Raw genomic sequence first — 18,713 nt, 5'->3', positions numbered from 1 at the left:
TTTTCACAAACTCAACAATGTGCTAGAAAAATGTTTCAGTAAAAACTTCACCTCACTTGACCCGACATTCATTTAAATGTTTGTAAAATTATGTGGAAAACAGAACAAATTGTGAAAGTGTTGCAGTAGAAACCTAAACGATAAACATTTCCTGTTTCTCTGCATTTATCTGAGTACATAGAAAATCAACTGGTTGCTTTTAAAGTGAAATGCTGTGCATAATAATTACAAACTAATAATGAACATGATGAAACAACAATAAAGAAAAAGAGAATAAAACAATCTTCCCACCGTTTCTAATGTTTAACTTCTGTAAAATATTTGATCAAAAGCAAAATATAGTTTATATTTATAATAGGTTTCAAGTGTAATCATGATTAAACACTTAATGTTACAATAATAACTAGCTTAAGTTAACAGCAACCACAAATGTAAAATAATTACAAGATTTCATATTAAGAGGAGTAAACTATGAATATTTACATGTTGTTTTTTCAGTTTTCCTTTTGGCTTCAAAACATTCAGTGACAGAAATCTCAGACTATAATCCGTGTTTTATTTTGGACTGGATCTAAACTAACCGTATCTCACATACCACACTGATTGTTTTGTTTCTGGTACAAAAGAAAAAGTCACACAACATGTGGAAGAAGATCTATAGTGATCTAGTTGGATAGAAAACGTTTTACAATCTTTTAGTGTATTTTAAATTAAAAAGGACACAATCTGTCAGAAGTTAAACCAGCAGTCTTAATTTGTGAACAATAACCAGATGAAGAAAGACAAAAAAAACAAAAACAAAAGGAGTCGGAAAAAAGAATAAAATCCCTTCAAGGTCAAATCAGAGATGGTGACGACAGGAAATGTTTCACAATTTCAAGGAAGCAGGTATGAGTCTCAATAATTTGTGAGAACATTTTTAAATAAAACCAGGTGTTCCTGATGCATTCTGGGTATTTCCCCTGCTGATGAGCCTCTTCCAGGCAGACGGAGGAAACTTTCTGTCTCTTTTCTCACCACGTCCAGAACCAACAGTGTTACAAGTTGTAATTCTGACACTTTAAAAAAAACCCTGGAGCAAAACAGAGAGAGAGACAAGAAGGGAAGTTAGTGAACGGTTTGCAACAGGATAAAAAAATCCAAACTGTTTATATTTTACTTATCATAATTCAAGTTAAACCGCAATAAACAGATTTAGACGCTCTGTAGGGTTTTTTTTTTACAAATATGAATAAATCTCCGTCTCTACATTGGATAAGTTTCACCAGATAAATAATGTTGAACATGTTTTGACAATGATATAAATTGGGCAGAATGCATATACAAACTGCTTTAATTTGATTAATAAATTAATATTTTAATGTTATCTTGCAGATTTTCTAGAGTTTGGAGGGCCACATAAAAAAACAACAGCAGCTGGATTCCATTTGACATGTAGATAATGAGAATATTTAAATGAGTCAAACTTCTTAAAAAATACATTCAGTTAGTGAATATTAATCATTTTAAAGGGACAGTCTGTTATTACAGTTTATCAAAAATGTGTAATTGTTTGTTTCCCTCCGAGTTGAAATGGTGTTTTATTCATATTTGACATTCTGGCTGCTTATTTTTGTTTGTTAACACAAGTTTTATTTTGTTGTAAATATTTGTTAATCTAAAGCTGGAACTTCATAAACATTCAAACTTTAAGGCTTGAATGTTTTATTTTGTTGGACAGAAAATAAAGAAGATTTTTTTAAAATAAAAATCGGGATTTCTTTGGGGGAAGAAAAATTATTGTTTAGAACAATAGATTTGAAAGTTAGTTTATAGATTGATGGAGGGAAATCCATATTTGAGTCATCTTTGATCAGATTAAAGCACAGATCTGATTGGTTCTGAGAGGAAAACAGCGCTGTGTGGGCGAGGAAGAGGCAGATGGATGAAGAGCTGCTCACCTTGACGTCAGGGTGAGTCTGCAGGTTGGGGACTGCAGCGCCTCCTGCTGGTCCTCCTCCTCTCTTCTTGGGAATAAGAATTAAAATCCTAAACTAATTAAAACCTGATCACTTTCTTCTTGCTATATGTTGCCTCCTCTTTCCACCCTAACAAAACGGTGAGTATGTAAACTTCTGGCCACATTCAATCCTCGAATTATTGATCATATAAGTTCAAAAGTTTCTTCAAGAACAAGAATCTTCCTCTGATTGTTTTACCCACGAGTCGCTCCCCTGTAGATTATCATCTCCATGACAAAGTCGTCCTTTTACTGGATGTCTTTCAGGATTTGCGTCAAAGTATGGCAGTAAGATTCAATGAGAACTCCTAACACTAATTTAAATGTCTGGTATCGCTTCATTTGAACTGATGTGCATAAGACTGAATGTTGTCAAAAATTTCATTTGTTAAATAATTACATTCGTAATGCAAAGTTCAATTAAAACGTTCATTAAAAGTCATTATTTACCTAATTAAACTTCATTACAGCAGTCATAAACAGTCATTACGTCTCCCTCATGTTCACACCAAAGCGTCTAGAGCGCCAGGCGCGTCTGGTTTTCTACGTGGAGACGCATCGAAGCGCGTCAAGAGCTGCGCGATTTGAAACGTTTCGAGCGTCTTAAGCGTTTGGTGCATCCACCGCTGGAGCTGGAAAATCTGAACTTTCGCCGCTCGTAGTTTTGCATTTTCCGACGTGATCTCAGAAAAATAAACCTGTGGAGAATAAACAATTTGCCGTTTGCTCTCGACCTGTAATCTACGACCAATCGAGCTATGACTACACAGACAGGAAAAGAAAGGACCTGACTTGGGATCGGCGAGGAAGTTGAAATGTTGAGTAAGTTATAACTATTGGAAAATATTCCCCTGCATTTGAGCTACCTCAAATCCCTCCAGCAAAAACGTTGAAACACTTTAAATAAACGTTGTATTTATTTAGACGAAACGCGCAGGAGACGGTGGAAGAGTTTGAGGGACACGTATGCCAAGGAGTCTCCTCTCAACGCACGACTAGAGCGGTTTTGACGCAACTGACATCTAGAGCAAAATGTCAAGCGTCTGACTTCAAAGTGCATCGAATTTGAAGCATCAGGCGTTTTTGACGCGCGAAACGCGTTCGGTGTGAACGCAGCATTATGCACAGTCCTTCAAATTCAAGCGTTACCAAATGTCTTTATGTGACAAAACTTCAGTTCGTCGTAAAATTACCAAAACCGTTCTTCCATGATTGTCCTCCATCTTGTATAAAATCCCTGAGTTTGAGATGTTTTCCATGAAGACAAGTCGCAGTGAGACTCAGAGAATGTAAAATGTGCCGTGTGCCTGAACTTCCGCTGTTTCTAGAGGCAGGAATGACTTTGTTGGTGCTGATGTTCGGCCGCTGTCCTATCGGGAGCGAGCGGAGAAGCAGCGCATGTACTCGGTGAGCCAGGGGTTGAACTCGGGCTGAACCGCCATCCCGGCTTTATTTGGCTCCTCTGATTTGGCCCGACGCCGCTCAGGTCGCCGGGACTGGATCTGCCGCTCCACCTGCCGCCTGGTCTTAGCACGCAGAGCCGATTCATGAATCTGTCCGTGAAAGGAACGGTTATACTTCATGTTTAGAGAATGACAGGTACACCAGGACTTACATCACCTCAGCAGTAGAAGCTGCAGGACCAACGTTGTGAGTCTTCCTATCTGCGACGTCTGCATCCTTTTCTCCTGAGCCATACAGTGCGAACGGATGTCGTTTCTCCTTTGTGTCCTCTTTGAGCTGTCGTACAGGCCTCACGCGCTGGGAGCGCCAGGCTGGTCTCGTTGATTTGGAGGGTTTTCTTTGGTGAGGTCGGGCTGCTCTCGTCTCTTTTTCTGGAAAATGAAAAGAAAAACTTTTACAAATCCTAATCCGGGGCTGGACAATAAATCGATAACAGTATATATCGCAATGGACACATGATCAATACCAACACGTTTGATAGCATTATCAATAATTTAATTGAATTCTGATCCAGAATCGTATGGCATTCTGGGAGATGTAGGCTGAGGAAAGACTTTAGTTGCTCAAACTAAAGGTTGCTGGAATCGACTCACTCACTCACTCTTTGGTTGCCTAGCAACTCTCTCATTCTTTGGTTACCTAGCAACAACTTGTAGAGTATCTGCCACAGCAGCAGTTTAAATTTTCTCCACTGTGCCTCATAACTGCTCAAAAATAATAATAAAAAAACACAACAGCAATTTTTCAGTCATATCGTCCAGCTTCGTCTTAGCCTGACATTTAGTTATTAGAGCAATTTATTTATAATTTTGATCTTCTTCTCAGTTAATTTTAGGGTAGCAATTAACAATTCTCTGATGATTAATGGAGAAAATGTTGGCATATTCTGCAAATTTGTCATTGAATCTCTTAAGCCATTTTTTATGCAACATTAGAAATACATTCAAAGATGGAAATAAATAAATAATTCAATTCCTTTTTTTAAATAAAAAATAAACATGTTATTGCCTAAAAAGCAATTTTAAAAATTATGTGATTATTTCTCTCGTGTGAATAAATAAAAAAAGTTATTTTATATTTTATATTTAAAAAGTTATTTTAGAATAAAATATTTAAAAAAACTAATTAAAAGAAAAAAATCATTCATTTGTAATAGAAATTTGATTATATTTACTGTAAGATTCAGATTTAAAAATGGGACAAACGATGAATGCAAAATTATGCAAACAGTCTGAGTACAGAGGAAAAACAACAGACAGTTTGAAGCTGATTTTTCTGTCTCTAAAAACAAACATTTACAGTGACAGGAGTATTAACTGTTTTAAAAAAATGTGTTACATCATCTTTCCTCCTCCTAACATTGTGTAGGTGTTGAGGAGCTGATGAGATCTGCTGCTGTTGTTTCTCAGTCTGATCCGTTTCCCATCTTCGTTTGGGTTTTTTTGCACAAAAAGCAGAAAATGTTTTCAGTGCTGAGAGGTTCTGACTACAGGCAGTCAAATATCTTAATGCAGAAAATTCAAATTACAAGTCACTTGTTCAAATCAACATCTACATGCAGGAAAATCAATTTATTTCTCTTATTTTTTTTAGTGTGACTGTCTAACTATGGCAAACCTAAGAGCTATTCTGAAATAATCTTAAGCTAATTATTTGTTTTCTGGTCTTCAATGAAAGACATCACAATTTTTTGTTACAACTAGAATGACTGTAAACATTATTGGTAAAAAAAAAAAAAAAAAAAAGGTAGAAGCCTGAAATATTTTCCCTGAAAAGAAGCTTGTTGACAATAACATAAAGTACTGTTTTCAGTAGAAACTTTAAGGGTATGTGAATTATCTGATTAATTCAATGTTAATTCAGAGAAATATTTCTGTTCCCAACAACTAGAATGAAGATCAAAAAATTAGGGGCGCACTAATTGCAGTTTTCTGGCCGATCTCTGATTTCAGATCTTTAAAAAGCCTGACTTGCCGGTTCCAGTTTTGGCCGATACCAATCTCTTTTTGTCTGAAATGCTGCTAAATATAGCAGGAAAGTCACAGAGTTTATAACAATGGAGTGACCGTTGTTAACTCCAAACATCCAAACGTGACCCGGTGGGCCGCTCTGTCAGTCAAACCTCTGTCACAGGAGACAAGAAGAGGACAGCGCTTGATTTTCAGACCTTTGCTGAGATAGATCAGCTTAACATGCAAGTAATGGCCGATCACTGATTTCCCAAAATGAAATAAAATGGCACTAATAAATCAGTGCACCCCTATCAAAAATAAACTACACTATATATAAACATAATAAAGTTGTAAAGCTTCTCTTAAATTGTGTGATACTTTAGGAACTCAGCATTTTAAAATGATATTTGATAATAGTTTACCTTTGTCTCGGAGTGGAGCAGAGAACTCCTCTTCCTCTCCCTGGACTGCTTTGTTTGGCTCCCTGGTATCGTCACACTGCGAACCTAAACAGTGAGTCATATCACACACCATACCATGCAAACATCACAACATGCTGATACATTACTCTTTTAATTTAACACTTACTGTGTGCTGAAGACTGTGGGTCAGGCCTGATCTGCTCCTCATTCTGGACAGTAGGCCTAGGTCCAGCTCCGGTGGTTCTGGTTTCCTGCTGTCTGTCCGTCTTGACCCCCTCAGGCTCCTCTGTTTCCGCTCGGCCTCCCCCGGCTTCAACCTGGTTCTTACTGGGGTGAGAAGGGCTCCTTCCTCCTGAGTCCGAGTCGCTGTCCGAGCCGTTCCAGAACCAGGGGTTGTGTGTGTGCTCCAGCAGCCTCCGGGTCAGCCTGTAGGCCAGCATCTCTTCATAGCACTTGGTGTAAGTCTCCCATTTGGGGTCTTTGAACTTCTTCATGTACTCAGAGCGGATCCTTTTAGTCACCATCTTGTCCCGGTTTAAACTAAAAATAGAGCAAAAATAAACCAACGATTTTATCACAATACGTGTACAGCAACAGTGACAGCAGTGTTGTAACAGCTAAAACTCCTCATACCAAGCGCTTTGTTTATCACCGCCAGACATTTAAACCATACCAACAACAGTTTAAACCAATAGCAGCACAGGAAGCCGTTCAAGGACCCGCCTACTTTCTAGCTAACGTGCTTATAGCTCGCCTTTCGGGCAACAAAAACAGAACCAGAGTTCGGTCCGAAAGAAACTGTGAAGAATGACATCTGCTTTCTAAATCTTTCAAAAAATATCGGCAACAAGAACAGCGAGGAGTCTGTCTGCCATAACTACGTGACTACCAGAAATTTTCTGAACGCGGTGACGTAACTCTCAGCTCTTTCTCGATTGGCTACCAAGATTACATCGACAACAGATTCGAAGAGGTTTGCTACCGTGATTCGCCCAAACCCATTTCAATTTAGTAACTGTAAACAAACACTTAAGCAATAATTTGTCAGTCACGGCTGGTGAATATTTTTAATCAATTTTAGTAAAATTAAGCACAACAGTTTCTGAAAATAAATATTTATTATTTTTATATTATTTACAGCAGCCAGATAATTTTGTTACACTAGTAATAGTCAGAATACGGTCTAAAACAGGGGTCTCAAACTCCAGTCCTCGAGGACTGCAGTCCTGCAGTTTTTAGATGTGCCACAGGTACAAAACACGGGAATGAAATGGCTTAATTATCTCCACCTTGTGTAGACCAGTTCTCCAGAGCCTTAATTATTCTATTCAGGTGTGGTGCAGCAGAGGCACATCTAAAAGTTGCCCTCGAGGACTGGAGTTTGAGACCCCTGGTCTAAAATACATATGCAAAACTTTGTCAAGGCAGCAAAGAATGAATACATGGTCAATACGAAGCTCCCTCGACATCGTAACCCAAAGACTTTGGGCACAAAACAAAAGCTACATAATTAGTAAAAGAGAAAATGAGAAGCACAGCCATAAAACATTTATACGCATGGCATACTTCCACAAATATGCACAATAAATATTTAATCATTTTTTAAAATATAAAATAGCCTCTGAAGAAATCTTTTCACAAGATAGAATAAATGAAAAAATATTTCTAAACAGATTAACAGGCATTTAACAAATAAATCTGAACTTCTTTCAAATATATGAAATCAAACTCTTGAGAAAAATATAGACTACTACCATTGATAACATTGAATGATTTTACTTTTGCGGGGAACATTTACATAATGGGACAGTAGCTTGTATTTGCACTGCCTGCAGATGATTATACACAGAGAAAAGAGCGTGACTATCTTGTGTGTCCCTGTTAGATTTACTTAAAGGTTCAAGTTTAAGAAGTTTGCGCATAATTATTTAGAAGTGAAGAAGATTTATTTGTTTGACGTTTGTTAATCTGGTTTTATAGTATATTTTCATTCCTTCTATCTTGTAAAATGGACCTCTGGGTAAGTTATTCATTTGAAACACTTTGTAGAATAAAAATGCTTTTTGTTGAAGGTAGGATATCTCTGATAATACCACAAAATATATTTTCTTATCTGTAAGCATCGACATGAAGAGGTTATTTGGATGACTGATAACAAACCAAGCACCTGAGACCGTCTCCAAAGAGTATAGCAAGATTATAAAATATCTATTCTGGATATACATTTTCATTTAATAGATTCCCAAGAACTTTTGCTGTCACCTCTGAAGATTTGGAAGAAATAAATTCGCGAAGATGAGGCAAAAGTGGCATTATGAGGTACTTTGACCGAGTTTATCTGTAAAAATATGTAATAAAATGATTTTAAAAAATTCATTCTGGACACAGAATGTGGATGTGGAAGTATGTGTGAATGTCATGCATTTTTTATAGTTATGCTTCGTTCCTATTTTTATCTCCTACAAAGGCTCCCCCTGCTGACCTATTACCGTAATGCACCATAAATGCGCGATGGTGATCTTTAAGATCTGGCCAAGTGTCGACTCAGTTGACGGCAGACGACCAGCTCGATACGAAACGACCAGAGTTTAAAAGAAATCATGTAGACCGACTATTTTTGAACACATCCACCAGGAACCATTAAACATGTTTTCCATATGACACACATTGAATCAATGCAGTATCTACGTTCTCCTTTTAAAGTATGCACAGCTTGCTGTCATTAAAATAGCCTGCATGTTGTTCAGCGCAACCTTTTAACAACAAATACATCGCTGTTATGTACAATCTGCACGTCAGATTAATCATGGCACCATGGGAGCGCTGTAATCGCCTGTCGGCGGCAGCTCCGGTACCAGCTCAGTAAATCCACCAAACACTCCGTCCAGCCCACAGCAGTTGACCTGCTCGACGAGAGCGACTCTTGCCCGCACAGATCTAATTTTGTATACAGTACGCATACTTACTGCGAGCTCGGATGTCACGGAAGCGGCCCAGAGCAGATGGTTCTGCTGTAATGACACAGGACTTAGCTCCGCCCACCGGCGAGGACGCGTTTAAAAAGCCAAACACACCCCGCAACAGGTGCTTTATCCCTGCACCGTTTTGTCCGTTTGAGCTTGAAATATTTAGGTGTTAGGTGGCTGATGCTATGAATAATAATAATGTCACCTTTTTTCCACTCTTTATTGTCTCCTGTGAGTTTAAGAAAGTCGTTTTATATCAGCTGCATCTGTCAGTGTGACGTAGAGATGATGAACCTCATGTTGTTTTATCTTAAACTCCCCCTCCATGGCTCTGCAGAGCCTGGAGGTAACCAGTTACATTTACTCGAGTAACCTTTTGGATAAAATGTACTTTCAGGAGTATTTTTACTGCGCTGTACATTTTTACTGTTACTTGAGTGATTTTAGTATGAAGTATTTTTACTCATACTTGAGTAAAATGTCTGTATTTTCTACCCACTGACTGAAAGACAAACACGTTTTAACCAAAGATTCACCAGGTACAGACTCACACCTGCAGTTTTTGTTAACATTTTTAGAAGTTTTCTATTGGAAAAAAAAAACATTATTTGAAAAAATACTGATTTTGATATTTTGTAATTATGTTATTTATATGAATAAATTTGATATTTAAAAACTCAAATTCCCGCATAACTTTATATTTCGCTCCGGGTAATTTTTTTTTAAACATATTGATACTTTTTACTTTTACTTGAGTAATTTTCTGGATACGCTGCCCCTCTCGGATTACCTGGTGAGCTCATATTCATATAAGGCAGAGCTTGCGGAGAGGGTCCCTCTGAACACAGCATGCTTTCGACTAAAAATGGTCCGGGGGCCAGGGCGGTGCATGCGGCAGCTCAACGGGATTCCGGAGCGGGTGTCCGGTGTCCCAGCGCTCCTGATCCGGGCAGCAGCAGAGCCGTTCCTTTTGCGCCTGTTGCCTTTGCGCATTCCTGCCAAGTGCTATTCTGAATGTGCGTGTTGAAGATGTTCCCACTTTTGTGACCGAGCCAATCAGAACTGATGATGACGTGACGCACCTTCATCCCACATATCCGTCTCTCCATCTGACATGTGGCATTCACAATAAGTCAGTAACTCTACTGTTTTTTTGCGTGTGTTTGGCAAATGCTATAACATTTGGTCAAGTTGTAAAAATGTGCAGCTCTGGAATAAACTGAGTCCATTGCACTGAGCCCCATTGAAAACCTCCTGGTTGTTCCACCAAATATAGATTTCTGAGCTCTTCCTGAGTTAAAACATTAGTATTGTTGTTTCTAAATGAATATTAACTTGGTTTCTTTATATTATTTGAGGTCTGAAAGCACTGCATCTTTTTAAATTTCACCATTTCTCATTTTCTGCAAATAAAAACTAAAGTTTTGCTTTGAATTTCAGAGACACGTTGTCAGTATTCTACTCAAACATAAAGCTATAAAGAGTAAAATTAGAGAAATTGACCATTTTAAATTGTCTCTTAATATTTTCCAGCACTATGTGCTAATATTCAAAAATATTTTATATATATATATATATATTTTTAAACGTTTTTAATTTGGACCCTAATGGGGACACCAGATATTGTTATTTTTGACGGAAAAAATATAATTTCTTATTTATATGAGGTTAAGATTGAGAATACTCATAATTCATCAACAAAACTGAACATTTATGTTTAAAGGCTTCAAAAACTTCAATTGGCGTCTTTAAAAGGAAATTTTTTGTGTGTTGTCGCAGGTGCAGCAGTTTATTTAAACAATGATCATTTGTGTTGCTGCTAATTTTTGACAATAATAATTTTTCAGGCAATAATCAATATCAACCCGTCCAAAAACAACACATACAATGTAATAAAATAAATAAACATTCAGCAAATTCATAGATATTGGTTCTGGTGAGAATTGAAGTCCGCGATGGATTTTATTGGGAGACGTTTTTATGGTTTATGCTGCATGTCGCTAGTTATTTTTGTGTTCAAGCGTCATGTGGAGGAATTGATTCATTAGTTATTGATCAGATTCAGTGTTGATGTTTGATTCTCTCAGGATCAGATAAAACTCACTTCCGCCGCAGGAAAGAAAATCAAATTTATAAATATGTCAGATAGGAAAGAAGAGAAAGTGAGCTTTTGATCGCTAAAACTGGCATTTAAGAGGTGAAAAATTAAGAAAATTTTTACTATTTTTGAGAGACGGAGCTGACAAGTTCTGAGTTATAGTATTAAACAATTTATGATAATATGTTTTAAGAGCTGAATTCAAGCTCAGGCTTCCTATTTTAAAAAGAGGAAAAGTCACATTATCTTTTTGTGGCAGCCTTTAAAACTTTGCCCAGATGGATCACAAAATGCTCCAAATGTTCAGCTCTTGGTTTAATTTCAGGTCGTTATTAAAGGAAACCCTGAGCTTTGATTCATTTTTACGACATTTTTAGTTTTCCCGCCCTCCCCTTTAAGAGAAAACCAAGGCCAGGGGCAAAAATACCAAATAATGGACTTTAATAAATTATCAATATGTATATACACTTACATTCACATGTGTTGGGCAACATGTCGTTGTTATTTCGATTTTTTTTTTATTAAAGTTTTTTGGCGTATGCATGGTTCAGTGGTTGTTTTCACAGCCTTTCTCCGTGCAACACAGACAACAAACAGCTATGAAATATGCAGATTTTAAACCAATATAAATTGCATATGGATGTCAACGGCGCAGACAGCCAGTCCATTGACAGCAGAGTGTCGCTGTGCCGCAGAGCTCTTCCTTCCTCCTCGCTTGTTCTCCAGGCTGCCGGTGGTGGTGGAGAAGAAGAAGATGGAGGATTTAGAAGCACTTCCTGTGGACGATGCTGGGGCCGGCCTCGTCGTACTCCTGCTTGGAGATCCACATCTGCTGGAAGGTGGACAGGGAAGCCAGGATGGAGCCACCGATCCAGACGGAGTACTTCCTCTCGGGAGGAGCGATGATCTAGAGAGAGGAAGGTGGCGAGAGTTTAGTAAAAAAAAAAGAAGAAAAAAAATCAGTCAAGAAGCTGAAAAAAGTTGTGATCTGGATTGTTTACCTTGATCTTCATGGTGCTGGGGGCCAGGGCAGTGATCTCCTTCTGCATGCGGTCAGCAATACCAGGGTACATGGTGGTACCGCCGGAGAGCACATTGTTGGCGTACAGATCCTTACGGATGTCAATATCGCACTTCATGATGCTGTTGTAGGCAGTCTCATGGATGCCAGCAGACTCCATTCCTGGTCAGGTGAGAACGCAAGTGTTAGGAGGACTAGTGGTCGCCATTTTAAGACAAAGAAGAAGAAGAAGAATATTTGGAGTACCGATGAAGGAAGGCTGGAAGAGGGTCTCGGGGCAACGGAACCTCTCGTTACCGATGGTGATGACCTGACCGTCGGGAAGCTCGTAGCTCTTCTCCAGGGAGGAGGAGGAGGCAGCGGTGGCCATCTCGTTCTCGAAGTCCAGGGCCACGTAGCACAGCTTCTCCTTGATGTCGCGCACGATCTCACGCTCAGCTGCAGGGAGGAAAATCCATAAGTTATTATTCAGAGAGCAAAAGAGCGGCGGCTGTCAATAAACGTGCGCCAAAGTGAGTCCCTCACCGGTGGTCACGAAAGAGTAGCCACGCTCAGTCAGGATCTTCATCAGGTAGTCGGTCAGATCGCGACCAGCCAGGTCCAGACGCATGATGGCGTGGGGCAGGGCGTAACCCTCATAGACTGGGACGTTGTGGGTCACACCATCACCAGCATCCAGCACAATACCTGAGAGGAGGCAAGAGGGTGAGTTTAGTAGAGCTAGAGTAATAAACTACATAACATGATGTGACGTTATGTTCATAAATTTTAAAAGAAATTCTGTGCGTAAAATTGACTAATCTGGAAAAAGATACTCAGGTAATTTGTGTGTATCCTTGTGAGGAGTTGCAGCGGAGAAAATCTGGAATGATCCTAAAAACATCTTAAAACTGTGAAACATAATGTGACGTGTTGCTACTAATGTAGGTGCGTAAATATTCAAAGAAATGTTGTGCGTAAAATGATCCAATCTGAAAAATATTAAGGAAAATTGTGAGTATCCTTTCGAGGAGTCGCAGCGGAGAAAATCCCCAGTGATCTTAAAAAAATCTTAAAATTGTAGAAGGGATGCGACTGAAGTATGTGCGTAAATATTCAAGGAAATGTTGTGCGTAAAGTTATCCAATCTGAAAAAATGTTCAAGTAAATTCAGCGGATCTTTTTGAGTAGTCGCTTCTGAGTTGTTGCAAGAAGGTGAGTTTAGTTAAGACTAAAAAAATAATACTAAAACATTTAAACTCGATGCGAGTAAAGCGTGTACATAAATATTCAAAGAAAGGTGCGTAATGTTATCCAATTTGGAAAATCATCCAGGTAAATTGTATGGATCTTAGTGAGGAGTCACTGCGGAAAAAAATCCCGAGTCCTCCTGAATAGAATCTTAAAACTATTAATCGTGATGTGACTAAAGTATGAGCGTGAACATCCCAAGAAATGTTGTGCGTAAAGTTTTCCAATCTGAAAACTCTCCAGGTAATTTGTGTGGGTCTTCGTTTGTAGTTCTCACCAGTGGTACGGCCGGAAGCGTACAGGGACAGCACAGCCTGGATGGCCACATACATGGCGGGGACGTTGAAGGTCTCAAACATGATCTGGGTCATCTTCTCCCTGTTGGCCTTGGGGTTCAGGGGGGCCTCAGTGAGCAGGGTTGGGTGCTCCTCGGGGGCCACTCTCAGCTCGTTGTAGAAGGTGTGGTGCCAGATCTTCTCCATGTCGTCCCAGTTGGTGATGATGCCGTGCTCGATGGGGTACTTCAGAGTCAGGATACCCCTCTTGCTCTGGGCCTCGTCGCCGACGTAGGAGTCCTTCTGACCCATACCGACCATGACACCCTGGAGGAGGAGGAGGGAAGGAGAAGGTTATCCATGGGGGTGGGCGCAGAGAAACGACCTTTGTGCAGCCAGACTGGCTTCGCATCGCGATCATCGCGTAAATGTGCCAAATAACGGCGTGCGTCACAAAGACGGCACAAGTGACAAATTTAGTCTCAGTGACTGAGCTGCAGTTACACTCTGAGAAACTAAACTTAAACCTGATGCTATGCATTAAAATATTTACTAATATCTCTGCTTTTCATGTAGACAACAGGCTCTGGCGTCACAATTGCTACTGCTAGTTTGAATAAAAGTCTGATCATTTGGAGGCTTTTCTTCTTCGTTGGTTACCTGGTGACGGGGGCGGCCGACAATGGAGGGGAACACGGCCCTGGGGGCATCGTCTCCGGCGAAGCCGGCCTTCACCAGGCCGGAGCCGTTGTCGCACACGAGGGCGGTAGTCTCATCGTCGTCACACATGGTGGCTTCTGTCACCCAGGAGAGAAACAGGAAGATCAGAGCGCACCGAGTCACCTCACCGTGTGGGAAAAAATGGATTAAATTCACACACAGCCTTTAAGGAACCCGCAGGTTTCCTTCAGATGGAAACGACTGCGTTAACTCGAGCTTGATGCCATTACGGATTTATAATAGGCTTTAAATGGAAAGTTAAAACATCATTTGATTGGATTAATGAACAAGAGCTGAATTGTAAATTTGACTTTGATTTTAGACAAAAATTTGGATGTTTTATTATGTAACTAGACATAGTTTTTGCAATGTTAGGTTTAATTTCGAGGAATTTTTTAAATCAACATTTTTTCTTACATCTTCCCTCGTTGTTGTCTGAGGAAACATACAACAAAGTACGTTGTGTGTTCTGATTTAATTTTTAAAACAAAATTTGGCCAAAAATGAAGCCAAAATTTTGATTTTGGCTTCATTTTCCCTCAAAATTAAAAGCAAATGCAGCGAGGAAACAGGTAAAGGCCAACAGTAATTTTGCGCTTAATCAATGCCAATTATCATTTAGGTTTAGTCTTACAGTTTCAGATTCTTAGACTGTAAATATTTACTCCTTTTCGTGTGTATTTTTTACAGACTATCTGGTCCTACATCTTCCCGGACGCTCCGCCGGTTCTCTAAGGCCTACAGTCTGCGGCTCCAACCGGGACGAGAAGCTTCGCAAAGCGGCCGATCCTCGCAGGAGTCTTACCTTAGGTGTTTGTCTGCGGCTCGGAGAGAACGACCCAACCAGTGCTGCTGCTGAACCAGCTGGAGTCCTGGCCGCTACCCGTCCGTCTTTTATAGCGGCCGTCCACCATTCACAAAGCTCAGCACTGGCCCCCATCCCGGCCCTCGGCCATATTAGGTTGCTGCCAGGCACCGGCGGCGGGAGTGGGTGGGTGTGTTCGCGGGGGGCAGAGGGGCTCTGGTGGGGTGGCTCTCATTGATGGGGATCCAGAGTGACGCTGTGCGCCCCCAGCGAGCAGAGCGGGCGCTCCATGTATGGACCTGTGGCTCTGACCTCCCTTCGAGCCCCGCAGACCCACCTAGACGGCCGTATAAGGAGCCGCCGCGGGCCGCCGGGGGGTTTCTATGGGCGATGCCAGTTGCTGCCAAGCAGGGTTATAGATTTGCTGCTAGTCGGCCTCATCCGGCCTTAAAATGGGAAAAACGCTTCCCTCATGTGAACCGATTTAGGCCGCAGAGAGCAGAGCCGGGACGGACCCGCTGAGGCGGAGGGATTCATGGAAATCAACTTGATGAAAAACTTTTAGGGATTTCCTTACATTTCCAATCATGACATGTAGTGAATTGAACTCCGTTAGGCTTTATAAGACAATTCAAGCCTCTCACTCACTCACCATGCACTAACTTCCTTCTGCAAAGCGAATCACACACATCCCACCTGCATTCATATGCATTTTATCCTCTGAATTAATTCAGCGCTTCGTGTTTTAAACCTTGTTGCAGAACACATGGCTCAGTGTGAGCTGGACCGGCCGCCAGCTGAAACCTTATTCCTCCTGCAGAGCCTGTACTGCTCTGTCACTGCAGCAGCAGCCGGAATAATTATAACTCTGCTGGAGGAGGTGGTGGTGTGTGCGTGTGTGTGTGTGTGTGTGTGTGTGTGTGTGTGTGTGTGTGTGTGTGTGTGTGTGTGTGTGTGTGTGTGTGTGTGTGTGCGTGTGTGTGTGTGTGTGTGTGTGTGTGAGAGAGAGAGAGAGACAAATGTGGAGACTGTGTACATGTGCTCACATGCTTGTTAGTGTGTTGAAGTGCAAAGATGGCTCAGTGTTGAGGGAGGAGGAGGATGGGAAGGACAGAACAATGCTTTATTTTTATTTAATTTAAATCCTTGGATTAGGACAGTCCACATTAATCTACATTAACACAATCCAGAGGACTGTAAATCAGCTCAGTTTCAACCTTTGCACAAAAGCTAAACTATTCACAGGACGGATGTTATTTGGGAAACTCAACCGGAAAATCTAAAGACAGACTCATCAATCGATCTTTACTTTTAAAATTCTTGGAATGTGCAGCCTTTACAATTAACTTAGATTTAGGGTTGTACTTTGACTAGACCACTCAAAAATGATAATTCTCATTCATGTTACCATCCATCTCATGTTATCTCCCCTGTGCTCTTGAGCTCCAGTCATTTGTTTCAGTTTTATGTCAGAAACCTTCCAGAAGTTTCCATTGGTTTCTCATCAGATCAACAAAATATTTCCCATGAGTCTTTGGGATAATCAAGACAGTTTTTGTGTGTATATATAAGATGAGGCATGTTTTCCTGTGATTTTTGCCCTGGATCCCCAGTTTTATTTCCTATTATTAAATCCTAAATGTTGACCTTTCGGGAGGTTCAAGTTAAACTTTGACCTTTGCTCATTTGGCTCTTGGAGTAATTTTGGTTGGAAAGTTTTATTACTGCTCTGGTTTCTCCATTTTTGGATTTTTATTATTATTATTTTACCTCTTCAAAACCAGGAAGTACCACTGAAATAAACAACACAATAAATCAGAACTATTAATACAAGTTAAGTCAAAGTAAATGACACTGTGATCCTTTTCAGGAATGTTCCTGAATGATTAACCAAACTTAATTCATGATTTAAGAAGAGCAGGTTGCCGGGTTACCTTGGTCTGATGTTAACTTTGATTCATAAAATCAAAATGTGACAAAGAAGCACAAACAGAAGAAATCTCTACACTGCAAAAATCAAACAAAACAAAATATTTTCCAAAAGTTTCTAGAGCAAATATTTCAGTGTACTTGAGATAAGACAAAAAAAAACAACAACAAACAAACAAAAAAACTCAGCACAACAAATCAGGCTGTTTTAAGTCAGTAATTCCTGGATTCGGATATAAAAAGTATCAGTTCCACTAACAGGTTTCTCACTTAAACAGGAATAATGTTTCACTGCAAGTGAAACTAGTGCTTTTCATCTGTAATCAACAAACATTTAGTTAACTTAAGCTTGATGAGAAGTTACTCATGAGCTAATTTTGTGTTATTTCAAGTGTACGAAGATATTCACCAATACTTGGTGATATTTTGTGTTTCTGCAGTGTAAGGTTTCTGATCCCGGGAGCAGGAGGAGGCGATAAACTCTCTAAATGCTGGTGGATGGGAGCTAAGTGGGTGAGGCCTCCTTTGCACTGCATGGATTAGGAAATGTGTGTTTGCGCGTGGGGGGTTGGGGGCTCAGAGGCTGCAGAGCGAGAGCCAGGCTGAGCTACTTTTATGCACTTGTTGTGAGCCATTCTGAACCCGGGGCCCAGAGAAACGCCTAAAATGTAAAGGGGCTGGCAGTTGTCAGGCAAGGAGTGAAGGCGGAGGGGAGGGCGAAGGTCACAGGGGCCGCGGTGGGGGAGGAGGAGAGCGAGGCGCTCTGCAGAGACAGAGGAAGGTGGAGGAGTGTGTGCAGCAGGTGGCGGAGAGCATGAGTTCAGTCTGAGCGACGGAGAGCAGCAGATTTACATTGATTCAAGCAGGACGGGCGAGAGATTTCCAGGATCGCTGATGCAAAGGGATTTTTGAAAAGCGTGTTTGGTTACTGACTTCCTGTTTATGTCCTCACAGGTTTGACTCAGCAGGAGGTTTCTGGACGGACCCTGGAGAGAGAGATTAGAAAGATCAAACCGGTTCTCCTACAGAATCCCATCTCTGTACAGCAGAGCAGCTTCAGTGGACTTGTCTGATTTTCTTTCCTTTTTTTTAAAGAGAAATGTATTTTTTTGAGGCGTAAACCTTTGACTTTTATTGCAGAGGGACTTGGACAGGAATATCTTCAGGAATATCTTCAGGCAAAAGCCTGAATGACTCCCTGATTATGTTATCGACAAGTTAAAAATCTGCTTTCATTTTATGAATTTAGAATCAGAAACTGTCAATTTACCCATAAAGTGGGTTTATATTTATATACAGCCCTGGAACAATTAAGAGAGTCCACTTAAAATGATCAGTGTCTCTAGTTTTACTCTTTATAGGTTTATGTCTGAGTAAAATGAACATTGTTCTTTTATTCTATGAACTACTGACAACATGTTTCTGAAATCCAAGGCAAAAAATTTAGTTTTTATTGGCAAAAAATGAGAAATGATAAAAATAACAAAAAGATGCAGAGCTTTCAGACCTCAAATAATGCAAATAAAACAAGTTCATGTTCATTTAGAAACAACAATACTAATGTTTTAACTCAGGAAGAGTTCAGAAATATTAATGTTTGGTGGAAAAACCGGGAGGTTTTCAATCAGAAAGTTAAATTTTAGTTTCATCTGACACTTTGTTTACTGAGAGCCATAACAACTTGATTTGTTGTAAACAGAAAACTAACTTATTCCTTCCACTTGTTACTGATAGTCGTTCTCATTATCTGATGTTTATATGTAGAAAACTATAAAAACTATGTCCTTCTTCTTCACAATTACTTTGTAACAGATTATTACTGTAATAATAAT

The 18,713-nt window shown here is 40.0% G+C and overlaps 2 protein-coding genes across 6 annotated transcripts; both read right to left on the bottom strand.

Annotated features, from left to right (window-relative positions):
* Window positions 1–732: 732 nt before the first annotated feature.
* Window positions 733–9,818, bottom strand: ccsapb (centriole, cilia and spindle-associated protein b). 5 transcript variants are annotated; one of them, XM_044136088.1, is made up of 6 exons: window positions 9,594–9,818; window positions 6,004–6,377; window positions 5,838–5,921; window positions 3,615–3,834; window positions 1,941–3,552; window positions 733–1,072 (listed from the first exon to the last, which is right to left on the bottom strand). In XM_044136088.1, exons 1-5 carry the CDS (start codon window positions 9,794–9,796, stop codon window positions 3,324–3,326), a joined length of 1,110 nt encoding a protein of 369 aa, XP_043992023.1. In that variant the 5' UTR covers window positions 9,797–9,818; the 3' UTR covers window positions 733–1,072; window positions 1,941–3,323. The 5 variants fall into 5 exon arrangements, with proteins under 5 accessions (XP_043992023.1, XP_043992031.1, XP_043992047.1 ...); XM_044136096.1 differs by having other exon boundaries at window positions 3,620–3,834; window positions 9,594–9,816; XM_044136112.1 differs by lacking the exon at window positions 9,594–9,818 and adding an exon at window positions 8,804–8,897.
* A 1,507-nt stretch (window positions 9,819–11,325) lies between these two features.
* On the bottom strand, window positions 11,326–15,104 carry acta1b (actin alpha 1, skeletal muscle b). The gene is made up of 7 exons (XM_044136076.1): window positions 14,953–15,104; window positions 14,088–14,224; window positions 13,430–13,754; window positions 12,448–12,609; window positions 12,169–12,360; window positions 11,903–12,084; window positions 11,326–11,808 (listed from the first exon to the last, which is right to left on the bottom strand). The coding sequence occupies exons 2-7, from the start codon at window positions 14,214–14,216 to the stop codon at window positions 11,665–11,667; spliced, it is 1,134 nt and encodes a 377-aa protein (XP_043992011.1). The 5' UTR covers window positions 14,217–14,224; window positions 14,953–15,104; the 3' UTR covers window positions 11,326–11,664.
* Window positions 15,105–18,713: the final 3,609 nt, after the last annotated feature.

This window comes from Gambusia affinis, linkage group LG02 (assembly GCF_019740435.1).
Source record: "Gambusia affinis linkage group LG02, SWU_Gaff_1.0, whole genome shotgun sequence".
NCBI classification, from domain to species: domain Eukaryota; kingdom Metazoa; phylum Chordata; class Actinopteri; order Cyprinodontiformes; family Poeciliidae; genus Gambusia; species Gambusia affinis.
Note: the sequence above shows the minus strand (reverse complement) of the source record. Positions and strands in the feature narration are given on the sequence as shown.